Source organism: Cydia splendana, chromosome 6 (genome assembly GCF_910591565.1).
Source record: "Cydia splendana chromosome 6, ilCydSple1.2, whole genome shotgun sequence".
In the NCBI taxonomy this organism is placed as follows: domain Eukaryota; kingdom Metazoa; phylum Arthropoda; class Insecta; order Lepidoptera; family Tortricidae; genus Cydia; species Cydia splendana.
In genome coordinates, this window is record NC_085965.1 from 15447876 (window position 1) to 15468936 (window position 21061).

At 38.7% G+C, this 21061-nt stretch overlaps 1 protein-coding gene across 1 annotated transcript; it reads right to left on the reverse strand.

The window, feature by feature from the left end:
• Nucleotides 1-351: 351 nt before the first annotated feature.
• On the reverse strand, nt 352-19540 carry LOC134791697 (pre-mRNA splicing regulator USH1G). The gene is made up of 9 exons (XM_063762802.1): nt 19030-19540; nt 9946-10089; nt 5360-5581; nt 4757-4983; nt 3964-4124; nt 3093-3262; nt 2567-2689; nt 2082-2215; nt 352-1313 (listed from the first exon to the last, which is right to left on the reverse strand). Exons 1-9 carry the CDS (start codon nt 19050-19052, stop codon nt 1042-1044), a joined length of 1476 nt encoding a protein of 491 aa, XP_063618872.1. The 5' UTR covers nt 19053-19540; the 3' UTR covers nt 352-1041.
• Nucleotides 19541-21061: the final 1521 nt, after the last annotated feature.

Genomic DNA, 21061 nt, shown 5'->3' on the forward strand with positions numbered 1-21061 from the left:
AGTCACCGTAGCCTATGGACGCCTGCAACTCCAATAAATTTATATCTAGCTGTTGCCCACGACTTCGTCCGCGTGGATTTATACCCTGAAACACACTTTCAACCCCTTTTTAACCCTATTAGGGGCAGAATTTTCAAAAGCACTAATAATTTTACAATTTTATTTTTTCGTACTTTCTAATATATTATCTTCCTACCAATTTCAAGTCCCTTACTCAACTCGTTCCCGTCACAAACTTTCAACCCCTTTTAACCCAATTAGGGGCTGAATTTTCAAAAACGCTGAAATTACTATTATCGTATTCTATCAAAATGTCTATACGAAGGTTCAAGTAGAAAATAAAAATCCAAATGATCGTATAAAAATATATTTTAAAAAATGTACAAAAATATTTTATGGCGACACATGGGTAAATTGTCACTAGACATGATTATTGTGGTTCTTATCACACTTTAGAAATGGTTTTCATAATAAGAAAATCTCAATCAGTAGGTACCATGACTTCATACAATATAAGAACATAGATACTAGCGTTAGAAAACGCGCAATATAAATAATATGTTGTTGCAATAAGTAGGTATTTACTTACCTAAAAGCCACTAATTGAAAACATGGTAATGATTGTGACACTTAATTACATATCTTAGGTATCTAATATGTAAGTAGGTATATTTCATTAAACACTATACAAAATGGAAAGCATCACGAAAAAGTTGCAAAAACAGAAAAAAAAATCAAAACATATGTTTATTTTTAAAGTTCACCAAGCATTTGCATTAATTTAATTTTAGACAATTTCATAGTATGATTGATAGGATGGATGACTGTACCTACTCTCGAGAACCTGTAATGTGACGTAATAAAGACAAAATAACGCATTATAATTCAGATAATAAAAACGAGAACTATCTTGTTTTTACAAGAATTACAAACGTCATTCTCATAAATCTCAACTTGGTAAACATGTGAATGTGAAAAAATGCATCAATTGTTGGAGTGTAACGTTGGTGTCGTTGGTTACACTCAGTAGGTATTGCAAACTTATATAGCAGAATCGATAATAACCCCCGGATTGCTCAACGCCTGTTTTCTCTCCTGCACAGCTGTAACCAGTTTCCTATAAGGCCCGAGTGGGAGGCCAAGCGACTTCATGTCGCTCTCCGTCAACAGCATTAGGGCGTCTAGATCAATCTGCTCGTCTTTGAACTTTTGAACGTATTGAGCGAGGCCCCATGCCGTGAGGAACCGCTCGAGCGATGCGTAGCCCGAGTCGTCTGCCTCGCCTTCTTCGTCGGACGTTATTGTTGAGCTCTCTGGAATTATAGCAATCAGGATAGTTGGTTAAGAGTTTAACACTGGTAATATTTCTAACCTAACAGTTCAATTGTATCGGCAGCCGTATACCACACGTTGTGACCACAATAACCAATATGGTGAAGGAAAACTTCGTAAGGAAACCGGAATAATCCAATACCTACAGATGGACGTCGTCTCCCAGTGCACCGCCCGCCGCCAGAAGGCTTAGAACTGCCGTTATTAAAAGACACACGAACATACAATCGAAGTTACGTTCTCGTTTTAAAACGACATCCTTAAATTACATGAAACTTGGCATGATCATTCACATTTGCATATGTCTGGTAGGTACTACATATTTACTTACATAAACGGGTCTACCGCGATATAATCGTGATATAGACCCGTTTGTGTAATTAAATATGTGTACAAAACGCGAGAGTTTAAAGTGTTATATAGGTCGATTATCGATTCTGCTATATAGTAGGTACTAGTTTCGTTTCTAGTGATTCTAATACCCTTCCTTATATGTTACGAGCGTGGAATGTATTGGGCCCCATACATTCCACAACTCTTCTCTTTCCGCACAGACTCTAAGTGAATGTTTATGCCAAATTTCATTGTATTTCAGAATGTCGTTTTAAAATGAGAGCGTCAACTTCTATTGTATGGCAACGACTGGGTTCGTGTGGCTTGTGTACATAATCAATCAATCAATATTTATTTCAGACCAAAATTACAGTCCATATTTGTTAGTTATAATGAAGGTCAACAGGCTATCTTACCAGATTGCGCGGAGTTCCATTCAGCGGGCTGGTAGGCGTGGCGCGCGGCCAGCGAGCCCGCGGAGCCGATGGACATGTCTTCGCCTGGTGCACCGCCCGCGGGCAACGCTCCCAGCGTTGCCGTTATTGATCGTCTGTGGACACAATGCATAAAGATAACGCTGAAAGCCGTCTAAAGTTAAGTAACTACCTTGGAGCAACTGCTCCCATTATATTATCGTACAAGACGTCATTGTGGCATTCCAAACAAAATACAATACTTAAAAAATAAGCTAGTTTGACTTCTTCACAGTGTTAATTAGTGGTCGTAAGTAGTTACTATAACTGTTCCAAATTTTAGGTGTCTACGTCAAACGGTTTCTGAGAAAAACGTTAACAGATTTGCAAGACCAAAGAGATCCCGAGACCGAGAGAGATGTTCAGGTGGAAAAAGTTTCATCAGGAAAAATCGTCGCATCGATAATAAAATCTCGCAATTGACTAACCGGAAAGCGACGCTCCCGAAACCAGGTCGGTCGAATATACTGGCGGGTTCCTGTAGTAGCACCTCTTGTCCGATTCCGCTGTCCTCGCCTTGTGCCGCCGTGAAATCAGGCTGGCTCAACGATCTGGGAAAACATGACGGCATGGTTTTGTTTCATCTTACCAATACTCAAAATGGAACACATCCTTAAATACATGAGAAGTAATACAGTAATTTTAAACATTTAGCGTTTGCGTCAAATCCGGTAGTTCTGATTTTTTGCAGACTTGTTTATGATTATGATATTTATGATGTTGGCCCAATGAATAAAAGACCTCGAGCGCCGAACGCAACATTGACAAAAATCGAAAAAACCGCGTAAATTACGTTTTTTTTTAATTGGGCGATTTAACCCTAAAGGACTAGTTTTGATATACTTAGTACCTTCTCTTTGCTACAATACGAAACTAGAATTGTCTTGTAGGAGTGGTTAAATTCCTGGAGTCGTCTGGTGACACACTGGAGGAATTAATAGGTAGATGACTCACCTAGTGAGTGGTTGTCGCTCCGTCGGTGCCTGTTGTTTGAACACGTTGTTGAGTTCGCCGCGAGCCTGAGGGCCGGCACCGAAGGTACCCACGTACATGACCTCAGAATCGCGCCTCACGCCGCTCAGTGACGTCACGGACCGACGGCCGCCGTGCTCCACCTCGCCAACCTGTTGCCAACATTTAAAGAACAATTGCTTATTGTATCGTTACTAAATAAACACTTAGGTTTAGGTATCCATTTATTTTTCTTATAGGAGCAACATCGGGTTTAAGGAGTGACTGAAGCAAGCGCGATTGTGTCGCTACTCCGTTGTCTATATAATAAACTACATTGTCAAATATAGGTTAATCATAATTGTATATAATTATATTAAATATTCAAACACGATGTAAAAATTGTTCTTGAATAAATAAACTGAAACTGAAACTAAACTGTCGCCAATTCAGCACCATGCTGAATTCTCTAGCGCTGATCTTCCATTGAAGTTATTATTGAGCGAGAAGTTTCATGTACAAACTGCAACACTCCTAACTGTACATTGGTGGACCTTGTTACAAAAGGCATAAGGTTCACCGATGTACAGTTAACAGTGTGGGCGATGGTACCTACGTATGATAAGAGCTAAGCTGGCGTCATATCTTACCAGGTAGTTAGTCAACCCTACCCTAATGATTCAAGTAATATTTTTAAATAGGTACCTACCCTACATTAATTTCAAATAATATAGGAAGGATCCTTATGTTTCTTGTGCATAAATACCCTTCTCTGATGGAAAGCTACATATGAGCCATTTCTGGCATTGGGCATTAGTTCGGGGGGTAAATACATTAAGAGAAGACTCATCTTCGCGCGTAAATTCAGGTATACCTTGAAATCATCAGTCGGCCCAGCACGACCCACTGTGCCGTTCTTCATCTTGCTAGCTAAAGCCTTCTTGTAGACGGCGCCGCGCCCGCGGGCGCCAGAGTTTACTGTTCCAACTAAAGCACTATATGTCGGTCTGGGCTGCTCGTCAGCGAGTAAGTTACCTGTCAAACAATTAAAATGGTTAAAAAGTAGGTTCCTGGTTCTCAAACTTCAAACTTCTTTCTGGCTTTATTGATGGCTTATTGTTGTGTAGATAGTACTATTATCGTTCAGTCGCGAGATCATATCATGCAGTGACTAACATCCAATAAATAAATGACGAATATCAATTTCAATCAGTTTAAAAATCGGTAAAGTAGGTACTTATTATTACTCTACCTACTGGCTACGTGCCAGAACCACCTACGCACCTGCTTGCCTACCTCAGATGTACATTCCGCCATTTTTTCTTCTTCACTTTAAAAGTAGATACAGGAATTATGAAGATTGTAATTGAAAGATTGTACTGTCACTAATCACTCTAATCAGCCAATCACCATGGAAACCCGGAAGTCTAATTTTTTTACAGTAAGTACATAATTATGGTGCCACTTTACCGCCCTAGTGCTGTACCTAGCACTATATTACGTGCGTAGGTCGAAAATTTAAAGGGCCATACGTACTATAAAACGTACAATACACGCGCGAAAAGGAAATTCGCATTTCTTACCTTTCGCACTTGTACCGTATGTACTATTACAGCAAACAACGGGAAATATGAATAAAAAAAGCTTGTAAAATGACAGCAACTAACCCTGGCTACTGGACCTGGTCATCTTCTGCTTCAGAGCCATGAGCACGGTGCTGGGCCTGTGGGGCATCGTGGACACATCCTCGTTGTACCCCTGGTCCCACTCCTTTGCCAGCTTCTTTAATTCTTTTTCAGCCATTATCTCAGCTTTGCTCTGTCGCTTTTGGTATTGTTTATGAGATTTTTCGTGGTCTTTCTTGGCTTTCTCTTTCATAGATTTCGCCTTTTTTCTGTAAAACATAAATCGACTTATAAAATTAGGTTGAAAGTGTGGATGGTCGTCGAATCTGTTGAAGAAGGCTTCTGCAATAAATGTTTATTTTTTATTTTTTTTATTTATTAATATCTTACGTTTAATAAAAAGTAGTTAGGTATTACGGGAGAGGGTTATTTTGTTATGTGTAAAGCGTGCCTTGAAGATAATTTGCAAATATGATATGACGTTTAGGAACCGAGAAGGTAAAACTGTGAATAGGAGTCCGGCAAATCTTGAGTCCGCTGTGGTTAACTACGAAACTGACCAAGTTTGTGATGCTTCAGGGCTCATGGGTAGTACAACGCAACGATCTACTCAAGAGGTTACAAAAACAGTCGATTCGTACTCACTTATCATTATTCTCCAACTTAGCAGTGGCCTGATCCAGGAACCGCAATATATCGTCTCTCCCGTTGATAGCAGCGAGCTCCTGAGCCGTGTGGCCGTCCACGTCCATCGTGTACACATTAGCCCCGAAGTTCACCAGGAATGTGACGCATTCCTTGTGCCCCCGCGCTGAAGCGAGGTGCAGTGCCGTGTTCCCGAAGTAGTCTGCTTTGTCGGGTTCACCCCTAAAATGATTAATTATTGGTTTTATAATAGATTATACAACATTATTTTTTAATATTAAACTACTCATAAGTAAGATGTTACTTGTGAGTTCTTAGTTGTCGGGATTTTGATGGTGATTTATAGCGTTCTCTATAGAAGATGACAACTAGGAGAGCACTCCTTAGTTTGAACAGTTGAAGGACACCGTTTGAAATCGAACTTAAGATTTCAAGTTACACTCAACTTAGTGGTTGAATTTTAAAGTTAAATCAATGATTTTTTTAGTTTCTAGGTGCGTTAATCTACTTCTTCTGGACGGTTGGAGTTGGTGGTAAATATTAGGTTTAAGAGCCAACGGGAGTGGTCATTTCTCCATACAAACGTAATCTTCGTTTTCCTCCGTGGTTTTTGAAGCTAGAGCAATGATTTTTTCAACACAGATTAATATTGTCAATATCTGTGTCGGACCGTTTTGCTTTTTTTGATATTTTTGTTTTTTAAGGCGCTAGAGCCCTTCAAAAATGGCCAAAATGGCCTAATTGACTATGCCGCAATGAGAGGCGTGGCATTCAAAACTGATATCAATTACCCAAAAAAGCAAAACGGTCTGACACAGATAATTTCATAATCATTTAGATTTCCAAATTTGGTTACGATTGGTTAAGTTTTGGAGGAGGAAACAGAGGAGTACGAATCCTCGATCTTTGAGATTTTCACGCAGGCTTTTTCGCCTTGTCCTTATCGCACTACTTTTAGGTGCCGCTTCCGTTAGCGAGACGGGTATATTTACCTAAAATATTTAAAACTTAGCTCCTGTTTCGTCTTAATATTTATTTTTAATTGATTTTAGACTGCAATGGTGATGAATAAGGAATTAATGACTTGTTTACTGTAGCAGCGTAGTCTGATGACTACGCTGCACTGCAGTGACTGAATAATACCATAATAGTTCTTCAATACGTAGGTACAAGGTAAGTCGGTAGTGTCGGTACGTAGGTATTACCTACCGCAAATTCCTTTTTATCACATAACGACGTAGGGAGGGAAATCCCTTAACCCTACTCGTAGTCAATTAAGGATTACGAATGTGATATGATTGCAGGCATTAGTTTTGATTATAGGCATTAAGCATCATGCAGGAACGTTGTTTCAATACAGCTACACTATCGAGGCTTGGCTCCTTGTCGCTGTAATCCTTATCGATCGATGGCAATAAATTTCTAGGAATTAATGACGTGTTTATTGTAGCACTTATGTTGTGACGCTGAACCGGCTTAATAACGCCATATCGTTACTTATATGAATATTTGTGCCCAAAGTTTTAAGCTTCTAAAAATATGGCTCTAGAAATCAATCCAGTCTTCTTTCCTTATTCATAACCTCTCGTAAAAACACCAGTAACCTGTATTTTTATTTTATGATTGTTTTTTGGAAGTCTTTAGGTATAAAAGAAAGTTAAATACCAATCCTCGCCCGCAGAGTAGGCGCTTCGACGTGGCTTTCGAAAGTGGCCCAACCCAATGAATGTCGTTGCTTTCCTTACTCATCTTGCAAAAACTCGAGCAGCCTGTCAGGTTATTTAGGGATTCTTTTTTGAAGTATTTATAAAGAAGGTAGCTTATACCCAGGGCCGGATTAAGCATGTCGGGGCCCCTAGGCAGTGCAAGGCTCGGGGCCCCCTACAGTAAATTCTGCATAGGTACAGCATGTTCAGTACAGGGAAATAAGTTTGCGTTTTTAATTTCAATCTTCAGCCGAGACGATCCGAGTCTAGTTGCTCTGATTGTTTGGAGCTTTTTTCTATCGGTTATTGCCGATTCCGCGATGCATCAAGTGTGGGGAGAGCCATTTATTAGGGCGATTGTGCACTACAATGAATTTTACTGTCCGGCAGTCGCGAGTTTTTACGGTCCGATATGGCACGCCATTAAATGTATATAGTAGCTTGTGCACTAGACGTAATTTTACCCGTCCGACATTTTATTTTTCCCCATTCCGGACAGTTTTTTTCCGGTCCGAGATGACAGCTATGAAAAACGTGTTTATGCTTGTGCACTGTGTCTGGAATTAGTATTATTCATGACTTGGCCGGGCGGGGGCGGGCTAGGGGGGGGTGTGTGTTTCATGCCACTGCGCCGCACCTACGAGTAAAAAGACGGACAAGTGCACAAGCCAATCATCCGTTTTTTTCATGCCACTGCGCCGCATCTGCGAGTAAAAATACGGACAAGTGCACAAGTCAACCATCCGTTTTTTTCATGCCATATCGGACCATGAAAACTCGGACTGCCGGACAGTAAAATTCATTGTAGTGCACAATCGCCCTTAGGCTTAAGGCCAATTCCCAGTGGAATACCAAAGCTGTGAGCTTGAGCGTCACTTTCCTATCTACCTCTAATGGCAAATTTTAAGCGAGGCTACGCTCAATGCCGCAAAGTTGATTTTTTCAATATTTAATATTTTGCGAGGCTAATTAATTCAGCGATTGTCCGACCATAAGACAAAACGCCGAGCCACATGATTAGAATCAACATAGTAATAAAGAATTTCCATATGTTAAAATTATTAGAGTTAGCCCAAGATAAGTCTGCAACGATTTTGATAGCACACGCAGTGCAAGTGTTATTTTAAACGTCATACTTCTATGAAATTATGACGTATAAATAACACTTGCACTGCGTATCCTATCAAAATCATTGTAGACTTTTCTTGGTCTAACTGTATTAATTCACCAGTCAAGCTAACATATAGATAAAGGGTCAACCAAAAAACCTACTAAAAACGCGAGCGCAGCGAGCGCGAAATTTTTTGTTAACAATATCGCAAATTGTGAAAAGCCTGTTAAAAGGCCAGGCCGGGTACCGATCTTCACCTGGGCCTAAAAGTCCGAAGTACCCCAGTGAGGCGAGCTTTCATGCTGCGAAGTCAAATCCGTGCTTCAGGATAGGTACATAGTTCAGCACAGACACGAACCATATTCCATTGTATTAAAAAGCGAGACCGCAGGCCGAGCTTGGCGCAGCGAGGCCAAAGGCTAAGCTGAAGTAGAGCAGATAACGAACACAAACCAATGGTAAATTGAGGTAAAAAGTGAGGCTGAAGTGAAGGTCGAGCTCAGCAATCTCCGCATTGCTCGACAAGCCCGAAGCGTCTTTTAGCGAAGTGAGCTTTCATGCGAGGCAAAAGGCCTACTGAAATCAATGTTAATATTTCTTAAAAAGCGACGCCGAAGGCCGAGCTGTAAGGAAGCAGCGCTCTGACATGAACCAATCGTCGAAAAAAGGTCACTTTTGTGACGCATTTTTACATACATACATTTTGTATGGACCGCCACTAAACTGACTCCGAAAATTCGTAAGAAACCTAAGGACACTTTTTCTTTGTTTTCATCAATAGTCCTCGTGATTTTAAGTCGAAATAACCCAGATGTTGTTGGTTGTTCGAAAAAAGTAAATATTAACATTTTTTCAGAAAATCTTTACAACAGGGGCCCGTTTCTCAAAATGGTCTAAGAGCTGAACAGCTGACAGGTGCCCGGATTAATTAATAATGATAGTATGGCACACTAACTAGAGGGATTTCGTTGCTCTATTAATTGCAAACCTATTTCCGTAGCTAAGCTCTCCGTCAAAAAGCTTGTAACTTGTAATACAAGCGGATGTCACTTTTTGTTAGAAAGAGACTTCCACTTGTATTACAAGTTACAAGCTTTTGAGAAACAGGCCCCAGGTACGCATATACGCCCCGTAAACTGAAAGTATTGCTTCAACTTGATTACAGTTTCATTCAATTAAAGAATGGAACAAAAAAAAAAACAATAACAAAGCATAGGTACTCATTATTATTAAGAATAAAAAATTTACTCGTGAATTGACCCTATGAAACAACATTTTTTTTTGTGCGCGCTGAGCCGTCGGGGCCCCCTAGCCGAGGCGGGGCCCCTAGGCAGTTGCCTACTTTGACTTAGGGTTAATCCGGCCCTGCTTATACCGACCCTCAGCCATAGAGGAGGTGCAGCGTTTTGATGTAGCCCTCGAAAGCGGCCCACCCACAGAGTGGGCGTCATGCCGGACTCGTATTTGTTTACTTTTCCTTACTCATCACCTCTCGGAAAAACTCCAGCAGCCTATCATGTTATTTAGAGATTCTGTTTTGAAGTATTTATAAAGAAGACCAGGTAGGTAATACCGACCCTCGGCCGCAGAGCAGGCGCAGCGCCTCGACGTGGCCCTCGAAAGCGGCCCACAGAGTGGGCGTCGTGCCGGACTCGTCTTTATTTACTTTCCTTACTCAACACCTCTCGCAAAAACTCCAGCAGCCTGTCTTATTATTTAGAGATTCTGTTTTGAAGTATATATAAAGAAGGTACATAGCTAATACCGACCCTCGGCCGCAGAGCAGGCGCAGCGCCTCGACGTGGCCCTCGAAAGCGGCCCACAGAGTAGGCGTCATTCCGGATTCGTCTTTGTTGTTGCATTCCTTGCGCGTGGCCTCGCGCAGCACGTCGAGCAGCCCGTCTTTGGCCGCCCTGAAAAGCCAAAATACAGTCAATTAGTTTAAAATAATCTGGCTCTCTCATCATCTTTCTCATCTTCCTCGCGTTGTCCCGGTATTTTTGCCACGGCTCATGGGAGCCTGGGGTCCGCTTGGCAACTAATCCCAAGAATTGGCGTAGGCACTAGTTTTTACGGAAGCGACTGCCATCTGACCTTACAACCCAGAGGGTAAACTAGGCCTTATTAGTACATGCAGCTGCTGAGTTGCAAAATTGCATGGCCATTCTATGAATTTTGCAGCTTGCTGTATAGTCGCTATTAGGATCACACAGAGGAGTGAAATAGAGATTGGGACTGCATTGAGTAAGTAAGATATATACAGTATTTATTTAGTAAGTATTTATTTAAGGGACAGAATGCCTTGGGCGGATTTGGATGAGGCATATCTCCAGAAACGGGCAAAATAAATGTCGTAGTAGATAAATCGATAGAAGTAGGTATTTATTGTCAGTGATTAAACTCGATCGCGATTAAGGGCATGTGAAAGATGAGATCGAGCAAGACTCTCTTTTGACATTACTGTGGAGCAACACGGATAATTAACCTCGTCTTTATCGCGTGATAAATGCGACATTATATTTATATGTGAGAAATGCACGCAATACACAAATTAGAATCATGTTCCTACAAAAAAATGCGAAGCTTAGTGCTAAAGTGAAGCCCTTGCGCTGAATTTTCACGACAGCGGACTTTGCTTCCGGTATGAATTAACAATTTAGTACGTACGCTGATCTTTGAAATATCAATTCGAATAGGATACCAACATTGTGATAATAAGACGAACCGTTTATTATTACGAAATATTTAAGGACGCGGCTTTTATTGAAGTAAATATTATGCTGTTATCTTTTATTTTACAGCGTTATAACATTAACGATTATGTTTAATATCTGAATGACCGACGTCATCGGTCGTCAAAATTGTTCATTGTTATTAGGTACCTAATTAACTGTTTATTGTATGCAATGGGGATATATAAGGTTCATTATTAAAACCTTTAGGACTTGCCTCTAAAGTTTTGACAAAAATATACTACCTAAGGCCAGTTTTTGCTTTCTCATGTGATTATTTAGTAAGTAAATTACCTACGCGACGTGATAACTCGTGATTTTTTTTTCTTACTACTTAACTAAAAAGACTAGTCCCTCAGGAACCTCTTGCATAAAATTGGGACCTACGCCAATTGGTAGAATTGTTGTACTCACCCACACCGACTAGCGCTACACCAGGAGGAATAACAGTGTTATCATTATCGATAGTCGCATATTGTACCTACATATGTTTATCTTGACTGTTACGAGTTATAAATAATTACACATAGTTAGAACAAGTACAATTGTTACCTTATAACACTTTAAACTCTCGCGTTTTGTACACATATTTAATTACACAATTACATTTTTAATTACATTTTTATAAACTAATTTCGGGTAGTTTAGTGTTGTTTTATTAATATCTCCGTTGACATTTGTTGGGACGTCAGTCTTTCCGTGACCACAGCTGGTGCAACTCAGCTGAAACGTCGGAATTAAAGGTAAAAACAATGAAATTATATCGCGGTAGACCCGTTTGTGTAATTAAATTGTTACCTTCACCACACCTAATACATAGGTACAAAATACACATGACACATGAGCAGTTGAGTACATTAGGAATTACTTTTAATTAAATGTTATAACTCATATCTCTACCTTGTGATACCTAAGGAGGTGCGAAAAATATGCGACACACGTTGATAATATGTGTCGCATATTATCGCTACATGGTGTGGCGACACAATGTTAATGAACAGACTATAATATTATACTCATTCGATGGGATATATCAGCGAATAGAAGTATTCAGCGGTATTCATGTGACGGAAGTGTTTATTACAGTAGGTACAGCTAAAGTATAATAATGATTAATGAATATGTATTCATTACTAGACAGGTATTAAGAGGTGATTGAGTAGAGGCAGACCCATATCACCATATGATGATATTAAACAGGAAGTACCTAAATAACAATTTATTAATAACCAATTATCACAAGATTAGCAATACCTATATGCCACGGCCACGTATTATAAATATTGTACCTATCATAGAAGTGATGGGACGTCATGTCGAATCAAAGGGATATTTATTTATACACACACCTATTCGAAAAAGGGCTTTTTCTTCCCCCCTAGGAGGAATCAAAGTGGCACTTTTCTCTGTACTAGTTTTTTTTCTTTTGGGCATACTATTTTTGTAGGGTAAATAAAGGTAAATAATATTTTGGAACATAATAAGTTCCTCTTAGGTGACATGAAAAGCAGATGTGTCACATGGTAGCAAAATTATTTCCACCTTGGGCGTTAACACTTGAATCCCTCACTATTATCAGGATTCTATTTTAGAATCCCTCGCTACCCTCAAGGTTCAATTATTGAATCCTTCGCTTCAGGATCCAAAGTACGGCCTCGACGTAAATGTCATTTTACTCCCTTGTGAAACAATCTACTACTTGTCACCTTGTTTTAAAGAAGCTCGCTTGTAAAACATCTTGCTGTAATTAGAGTAATTCTTTACTTTACAGTGCCTTCCACGTTGACATGCGTGTTAACAAGAACATTAGAGTTAACGATTAACGAGTCACTTGAGAAGTTGAGTACTTAAGGCTTGCAAGCGCTATTCTGTGAATCCGCACCGTTCATCCGAGGGAAAGTCACAACAGTGAGGTATGGTTCACTTTTCATGACCGCGCTTGTTACGCTGACGATTATGTAATTAATTAACTGAGCCACACTGCTGCAATTTGGCACCTTTAGTGGTTTTTATAACACCAGTGAAAAGAAGTAGCTATTTAGATATCTGACAAGCAATTACCCTGGATGGAGGCAAACTGGTTGGTAGCTTGTTTGATACAAAGTATGTGAGTCTCACTCACAGTTTACAATCGCATTGCATCGTGCAACAACATAAGTGAACATAGTAGGTATCTAGGTATATAGGTAAGGAAATAATTTAGACTTAAGAAAACTCAGTAGGTACGTACGTATTTAAGTAGTAAGTACATATTTATTTCGTTTACTAGTGTCTGCCCGCGAATTCGTCTGCATAGAATTAGTACTTATTTCTATTTACCACTTCCATAGTAAAATTCACCATCTTTTCACTCCCCTGATTTCCGTGATAAAAACTATCCTATGCATTAATATTTTAGGTGGGTATGTAAAGCCTGACAACAGTTTATTTGACCCTCGCCATTTTGCGGATTTTCAATGGTACTAATTTCTTTTACTGGCAACAAGTACTCTTTGACAACGAACGTTGGATGTCATCGAATGTCACCGATGTAAACAAACGGAAAATATCTACGAATATATTCAAATAAAAACGGTTTTATTACAAAAATGCCAAAAAAAAATACCAAAGATGCGAAAAAATTGTAGTGAATGCAATCAAATACTTACAGCTTAAAAAAGACGAAGGATTACATAGCATTCCAATAAACAATGTTTTGAAGTTGGTTGTTGACATGACCGGTATTGACATTTTATAGTGCAGTTTTATTGAACTGGTTAGTTGTTTGGTTTAAATTTTAATATGGGGCATTACCTATGAAAAGGGACCTTATTGTCGATGGCGCTTACGCCGCACAGCGTCGCGCGGCATTGAATTTATATCGGAGCATCGTTCATAATGGCGTAAGCGCCATCGACAATAAAGTCCCTTTTCATAGATAACGTCACATATTTCATTTAAGGTTTATGTAGATCGACGATAAAAATCCTAATAATCGAATTGGAGACTGAACGTTTTATAATCGAGGTTGGTGGTCCTGAAAGCGACACAACATCTGATGAAAATCAGACTTCGTCGAGTCAGAAAACGAAGAATATATTAATATTGAATATTTAGAATCAGATTTTGAGGAATAGGTAAATTGAAAGAACCGAATTCTCTGTAAGCAATGTTTCTGACATTATACGAGTATCAACATGAAGCCAATGCTCACTACCCCGACTATACATGACGTACGCACTTTATTGCCATACGTAAGCTGTTTGCAGCGACACTATCTCAGGGTTAAATAAACTGTTGTCAGGCTTTACATATAATTTGTAGTTTTATAAATGCTGTTAAACTGAACCCTTCCAAATAAGCAAGCGAGCATCGGTCACCGCGGCAACACGGTCGTAAACCATGTCCACAACAATCAATAAGCTGATAAAACTGCGTCACACCAATGTGAACTTTAATAGTGACAGTTTAAGACCTAGACTTGGGTGATTTCGGACTAACACCCTCGCCAGGTGTGTGCAATGTCCGTAAACATTACTATAGGTAAATGATATAAAAAGTTTCCTGTAATCTGAGATAATTCGCCAACGATAGCTTATTTTTGTCTTTGTCTACTTCCAGATCAGTTGATTTTTTGCAATAACTCAAAAACTACTGGACCGATCTTGTTCGCTATATAGTTTTCATTGAAATTATTTACAGTGGAACCTGGATAATTGCAATCTCAAGGGACCGGCCATTTTTTGTCAATTAACCAGGTCGTGTCAATTAAAGAGGTTCAAAAAATCGTTGTGTCAATTATAGAGGTTTCCATTAATAGAGGTTGCGTTCTGACAAATTTCTTTTATGGAGGTGCAAATAACCATTGAAAGTAGATTTACACGCTTACGTTCTGGGTTTCTGGTCTATTATATAGCTTCTGTCTATACTTGCACTTATACACTACATTAATTACTACTTTATTTTCTTATTAATCATTTGGGTTTAAAAAAATCCCTTGAATTGTAGAAGAAAGTTTTATTAGAATGTAAAAAGCATACTTTGTTTCTGATTTAATCAAAACTATTTCACCTACTACAAGCTGTGATAGATACCCAATAAATAAATTGAATTCTGGATGAAGATATAAATAAAATGATCATTGCTATTAAAATATTGCTTCTGCTGTCTACAACTACATTATTTCAATTACAGAGGTAATAAGTATAACTCGTTTCAATAATAGAGGTAAAAAGAAGAGTAAAAATAACGGATTTTTTTAGCACAGTGTCAATTATAGAGGTCTTAGTTGCGATGTGGTCAATTACAGAGGCAAAATTACGAAAAGCCCTAAAATCTAAATTGCAATTATAGAGGTTCCAAAATTTCAATTATAGAGGCCTTTTGGTCTCAAGGGACCGGGACCGGACTTTGGGTTGCAATTATTGAGGTTTTCCATTTATCCAGGTGCCAATTAACCAGGTTTCACTGTATTAAGCTGTTGTTTCATATTTTCATATTTTTGGACCTATGGTTCAAAAGTTAGCGGGGGGGGGGGGGGGGAGCAAATTTCCGAAAATATTAACTTTATCAATAAATGGCTTTGGGATACCCCTGATATATTCGTTTTAAAAAACCTATCCAACGATACCCCACACTATTGGATCAAAGCAAGCACAAAAAAAAAACATTTTGTATGGATATTTTTTTATAGTTTATATTTTACCGTTCTGTCGCAATGCATGATTTAGGTACTTACGTACCTATCCAAGTATCCATGCCAATTTGCAGCTTTCTAGCACTAACGATCACGGAGCGAAGCCTCGGACAGACGGACAGACAAACGGACATGGCGAAACTATAAGGGTTTCTAGGTGACTACACAACCCTAAAAATGGGCAGTTGTATTGGTGATGTACCGTAAAACGGGGTCACCAGAAATCGCGGGGTGAATAGAGAAATTATGAACTTTTTCTTTCAAGTTGTTATATTTAAAAACGTACATCTCTAAAACTAGATTTTTTGGAATGCGTATATAGTAGACTATTTATTCTCTACATTGATAATAAAAGAACTTAATCAAACTGCCTAAAATTTGGATTTTTTTGACTCTAAAGGAAGGTCTCGCCGAGGTATAGATGAATCATCGAGAGCGTGGAATTGCATATGTAGTAGTATTGTTTGTTTACAGGCATTCTATATTTGAATTTTCTATTTTCTTGTACTATCAGCATACAACCACTACAAATGCAATTCCATCTTCTCGATAATTCAACTTATAAGAAATGAAGCCTGTCTGAACTTTGTTCTAGCGGTAAATGTTTTCTCATTAACTAAGTAAAAGTTAGCTAACCTGGTAATATAGTATCTGTAGTACCTAAATAAAAAATAATATCACTAATTTTCTCTATAATAAAGCATTTTTTTGCAAAAAACCAATAACAAGCAAATTTACTTGATAAAGGGGTCAGTGGACACGCATATGGGGTGAACAGTTACGCCATAAGGGGTGATTAGATACAACAAAGGGGTGTAAAGACACGCCAAATTCGATGCCTATGACAACTAAAACTTAATATTTCTATTCACCCCTTTCTTGTGTCTATCGACCCCGTTTTAAGGATATGGAGAAAACAGGTAGTTTTCTTTGATATTCTCTGAATTGGGTAGGTAAAATTTTTTTTCACAAATGCAAAATTGAAGCACTAACCAAGACTCAAAAAATGATATCAAAATTATTACTTTTATCATTTGGATTATTGGCGAAAATCTTCCTTGAAGTTGAAAATCGAGTCTTTTCACCCCGTTTTACGGTACCTAGGATGATTAATATTGCAGGGACATTGAACTTGTCAGGTTTTCGGTATCAGCCTGGGCACGGAGCGTGTCTCCTTCCTATGGCTTCCGGTTCCGAGTGCTACTATTCAACATCAGATCGTAATTGGTAGTTACTCGTAGTCCGGCGATAATTATTGTTGAAATTTATACTTTTTTTTTTATATTTAAAAAATTACTTTGTACGGTATTGTACATAATCAAATTATTAAAATTTGTTGTTTTTTAGGTTAGGTCTTCGAGCAACACGGAAGGGAGGCGGCATTCGCACTATTTCCCCTCTGCCGAGGTACAAGATTAGCGCGTCAATCTAATCTAGCGCGGGTAATAAAACTAGTTGCACTTGGATTTTTCACTAGACCGAGTCCAGACGCGCGCGTGAACACTGCTGCACAAAAATGCCTGTTTGCTCGGTTTTTTGTTATAAAAAGAGGTCGGGGACATCAAATTTACAAAAAGAAAGTGTTACATTTCACATGTAATATTTTTTTTTACATATCATACGTTTAATTACATTCAAACACAATTATTATATTTTAGTCTCATGTAATTGTTGGATTTATCGATTTTGCTCGCTCAGTACAAATTGCGGATCGGTCGAGCGACAAATCCGACTTCTCATCTCTCAGAATACAATAACATACTTCAACGAAAATGTGTTAGTGTGCGTGTTGTGACACTTGTCACTCGTCCGTACACAAAAAGAGATCGAGGTTTGCAAGATTTGTCTTTGACGTGTGTCATTTTCTATGTATTTGTGTCGTCATTACAGATTGGATTTTGTATGTAAGTGTGTGAGAAGTGCGACTGTGTGCACCTTTCCCCCCGCGAAAAATGGCAGAAAGATTTGTACGGTGAGATATCGCTTGGGCCCCTCCCTTCCGATGTGTCGGAAGCCGGTGTTGCTCGAAGGGTTAGGTACTTAGTTTACTCATTAAAACGCTATACTTGTTCTTAATTAATAGCACAATCCGATTAGGACTAACTTCGAAATCTCTATAACAGTCCTGAAATTTGGTAGGTATGTGAATTGAAGGTCTCTTTTTCATGTCCACACTATGACATTTGGGGACCTCGAGGAATCGTCATCTTGGAAAATGTGTACCATCTCGGAGATTTTGCATTTTACTCGAAATATAAGTTATCTCTTACAATATGATGTAAGGCAACATTAAAGCCGATTAAATTCTACACAAAAAAGTCTTAGACACCTTTGCGGAAAAGATACATGTTGTTAGAAAATACTTGCTGAATCTAGATTTAGCGCTTGAATCCAGATTTACTTAGCGCTTATACCCTTTCAGGGGACATTCTCCTTATTAATAAAGCTTTTTAAGTCCAATAAATACAAATATCCATGGTACCCATAGTAGAGTACATTGGAAAGAAAAAGTACTACATAGAAGGTTTTTTAATGAGATAAAAGGCAAACGAGCAGACTAATCGCCTCATCGTAAGCGATTACCGCGACCCATGGACATCTGCGACACCAGAGGGGCCACAAGTGCGTTGCCGGCCTTTAAGATGGGAATACGCTCTCTTCTTGAAGGAAATGGAATGAAGGTGCCGGGAACGAGGATAACACCCTATGGGCTAATTACCTACGTACCTAGGGCTAGGTACCTAATCAAAGAATATGGTAATTCTTACTTCTCTCCACGTAGCCACTACCTTAAAATGACATAGGTACCTAGAGTGAGATCAGGTTATGTCTGCAACGATTTTAATAGCACACGTAGTGCAAGTGTTATTTTAAACGTCAAACTTCTATGAAATTATGACACATAAATAACACTTGCACTGCGTGTGTTATCAAAATCGTTGCGGACTTATCTAACTCTATTTGTCTAAACTAATGGGCGAAAGTGACTATTATAAATTAATGTCCTTAATAAAAAATAACTTAACTTCTGTCGTGGTAAAAATAAGTCCAGAAGTAATGTTTATTTATTCTTTAGACATTGTAGCACTGGCCTGGGAAGTAGAACGGCACCTATTATCGTTATCTGCAAGATTCATCCCTTGAGCAGCGCCGTACTACAACTTGCAAGTAAGATAAATATACCTATATTGTGTTCTATATGTGGGCAAACATTCATACAACAGGAATCTTAGGATGTATTCAGGTAATACTGTAAGTGGTACCTAATTAAGTAATACCTACCTGTCTTATTAGGTACCGTTACCTAAAAATGTATAGGTATTAAATATAAATTCTTAAAACTGTGGTATGCATGTAAGGATACCGATAACATTATCTACAATTATTATCAGATATATATGTATCATTAAATCTTATCAAACGGACCAAGTGGACAGGACACTTACTTATGGAACCTGTCTGTAGTCATCTTGATGGATTACAGTGAAACACTAACAGCAATAGTAAATACAGTTCATTTTAGAACCGCTGTTCTCACAAAACACCGCAAAATTTGATAACACGAGAAAGTTTCTACTTTGTCACACTTCCGAAATTAATTTAACGGAAAAACTACGTTAAATTCTTAAAACACTTCAATAAAAGTTTGCATTAGTTTCAAGACAGTCACTGCAAAATAAATGACACAGCATTGCACACCTGTTTCATTCACTTGTGAGAAATTAATCTATTGTTTAGCATAGAACAACACTATTTGGCCGCAGCCGACCACTACGCGCTGTCATGTGGTGAGTGAACTGGCGCTGGCGAGAAAAAAAACTGAATGGTAGGAACAAGCCACGATTCAATGACCTTTTCGTAAACCGCGCCACCTAGCTGCCAGCGTTGAAACTAGAATGATGTGTAGCGAGTAGTGCGTCAACGAGATTTACGAGATTAAGCCACCTGTCGGCGAGTAGCACACAACTTTGTCTGATGCTTGATAAAATTTCGTTAGGGAAATACACTCATTTTATCATTATAAATTCAGTTATGATATGATTGTTCATATACAAAAAAATACATTGTGTTTTATATGTTACGAAAGGCGAAATACAATACAGAGGATACAGCGAGCTGCAGAAGTGCATCCCATTCCATTCATAACATTGAAGTATATATCTAAGGACTGGCCTTACGGGCACTAAAAATGGTACTAGTTCAGCGGTGTCACTCACGAATTGGAGCCAATCGTGCAGTCTAACGCATTTAGTTGCGACCAATCGCGCGCGTGATGCGAAGTCATCAACCATTCGCGCGCGTAATGCGAACTCATCAACCAATCGCGTTGTAGCGGTGTCACACCGCTGTACTGACACTTGTCATGCCTTATTAGTATTGCCCGTAAGGCCAGTCCATAGATATCTACGTTAATGGTTCATAATGTGTGCACTTTTGCAGCTGAGTGTACAATTAGTTCAGACGTTCAGATTCAAAAACCCGCACAAACTTTTAGTAGGTACGAGTACCTAGGTATGTTTTTTGGCTTCCTACTTAGTGGGGACCCCGCGATGCAGTCTGGCTGGCAGGTGACCAGGTGACAATCTCCCAGGTAACGTGGCCTTAGAGGTCCCAGTACCAAATCCAACAATTAACGTAATATTATGAGTAAGTGCTAGTTTCCGGATCGGCATTGTGTTCTCGACAATTTCTTATAAGGGTCAAATTAAAGACCAGCGAACACCTATTTTGTACAATCAACTAGATAGGGAAATCGAAGTAATAAGAAGAGATCCATTAAAATAGTTTTAATTCTAAACAATAGGAATCGTGCAAATCACTCACCAGATGGAAATTTTAATATTTTCTTTTATAGCCTTTTAAGTAATACAGCAGCAAGAACTGCAGGCGATGTACCGAAGTATGAAGATGTGGAAGATAGATAGAAGGAAATCTTGAAAGATCTTAGGGAGGAATCCCTTACCATCAGTAAAATAACTTTATAAGGTCGGTTCTTTTTTTTGTGAGAATGGCTTTATTTATTTATTGGAGAAGTGGCAGCCTCATGCTTGCCAAAACTTGCCAAAACACAGTAAGCGTAGATTATAAAGTAAAACATTTCACAATACAAAGCTTTGTCGGTTGTCGGTCGGTTTTTGACAAGGTTCACATAGAATAATGAGCAATAATGAGTTTTTCCTATAAGTGATCGGTCCAAACCAATATACCTACTTATAAAATTTAAGGGATGGATTGTAAATCAATATTCTATTTAATTTCATTTTAACTCACATAGAAAACAATAATCGAAAATTATATTTGTAAGTAGGTACCTGCCTATATTAAAATTATTAAATTCTTCACAGATCGAATAGATACTTACCCTTTGGGATACCGATAGAATTAAAAAAATGCATCTTCTTTCACCTTTCACGTCATATTTGGTTGAATTCTGTCAAAATTCGAGGAACGAAATTTATAGTAAAAAATAATTATATT

Bases quoted from the DNA above. Each gene is read 5' to 3' on its own strand.
- LOC134791697 (XM_063762802.1), bottom strand. From the start codon at position 19,052: ATGACTACAGACAGGTTCCATAA. The intron at 10,090-19,029 runs GTAAGTGTCCTG...TTGGCTTTTCAG, and splicing joins ACTACAGACAGGTTCCATAA to GGCGGCCAAAGACGGGCTGC. The intron at 1,314-2,081 runs GTAAGATAGCCT...CTATAATTCCAG, and splicing joins ATGGAACTCCGCGCAATCTG to AGAGCTCAACAATAACGTCC.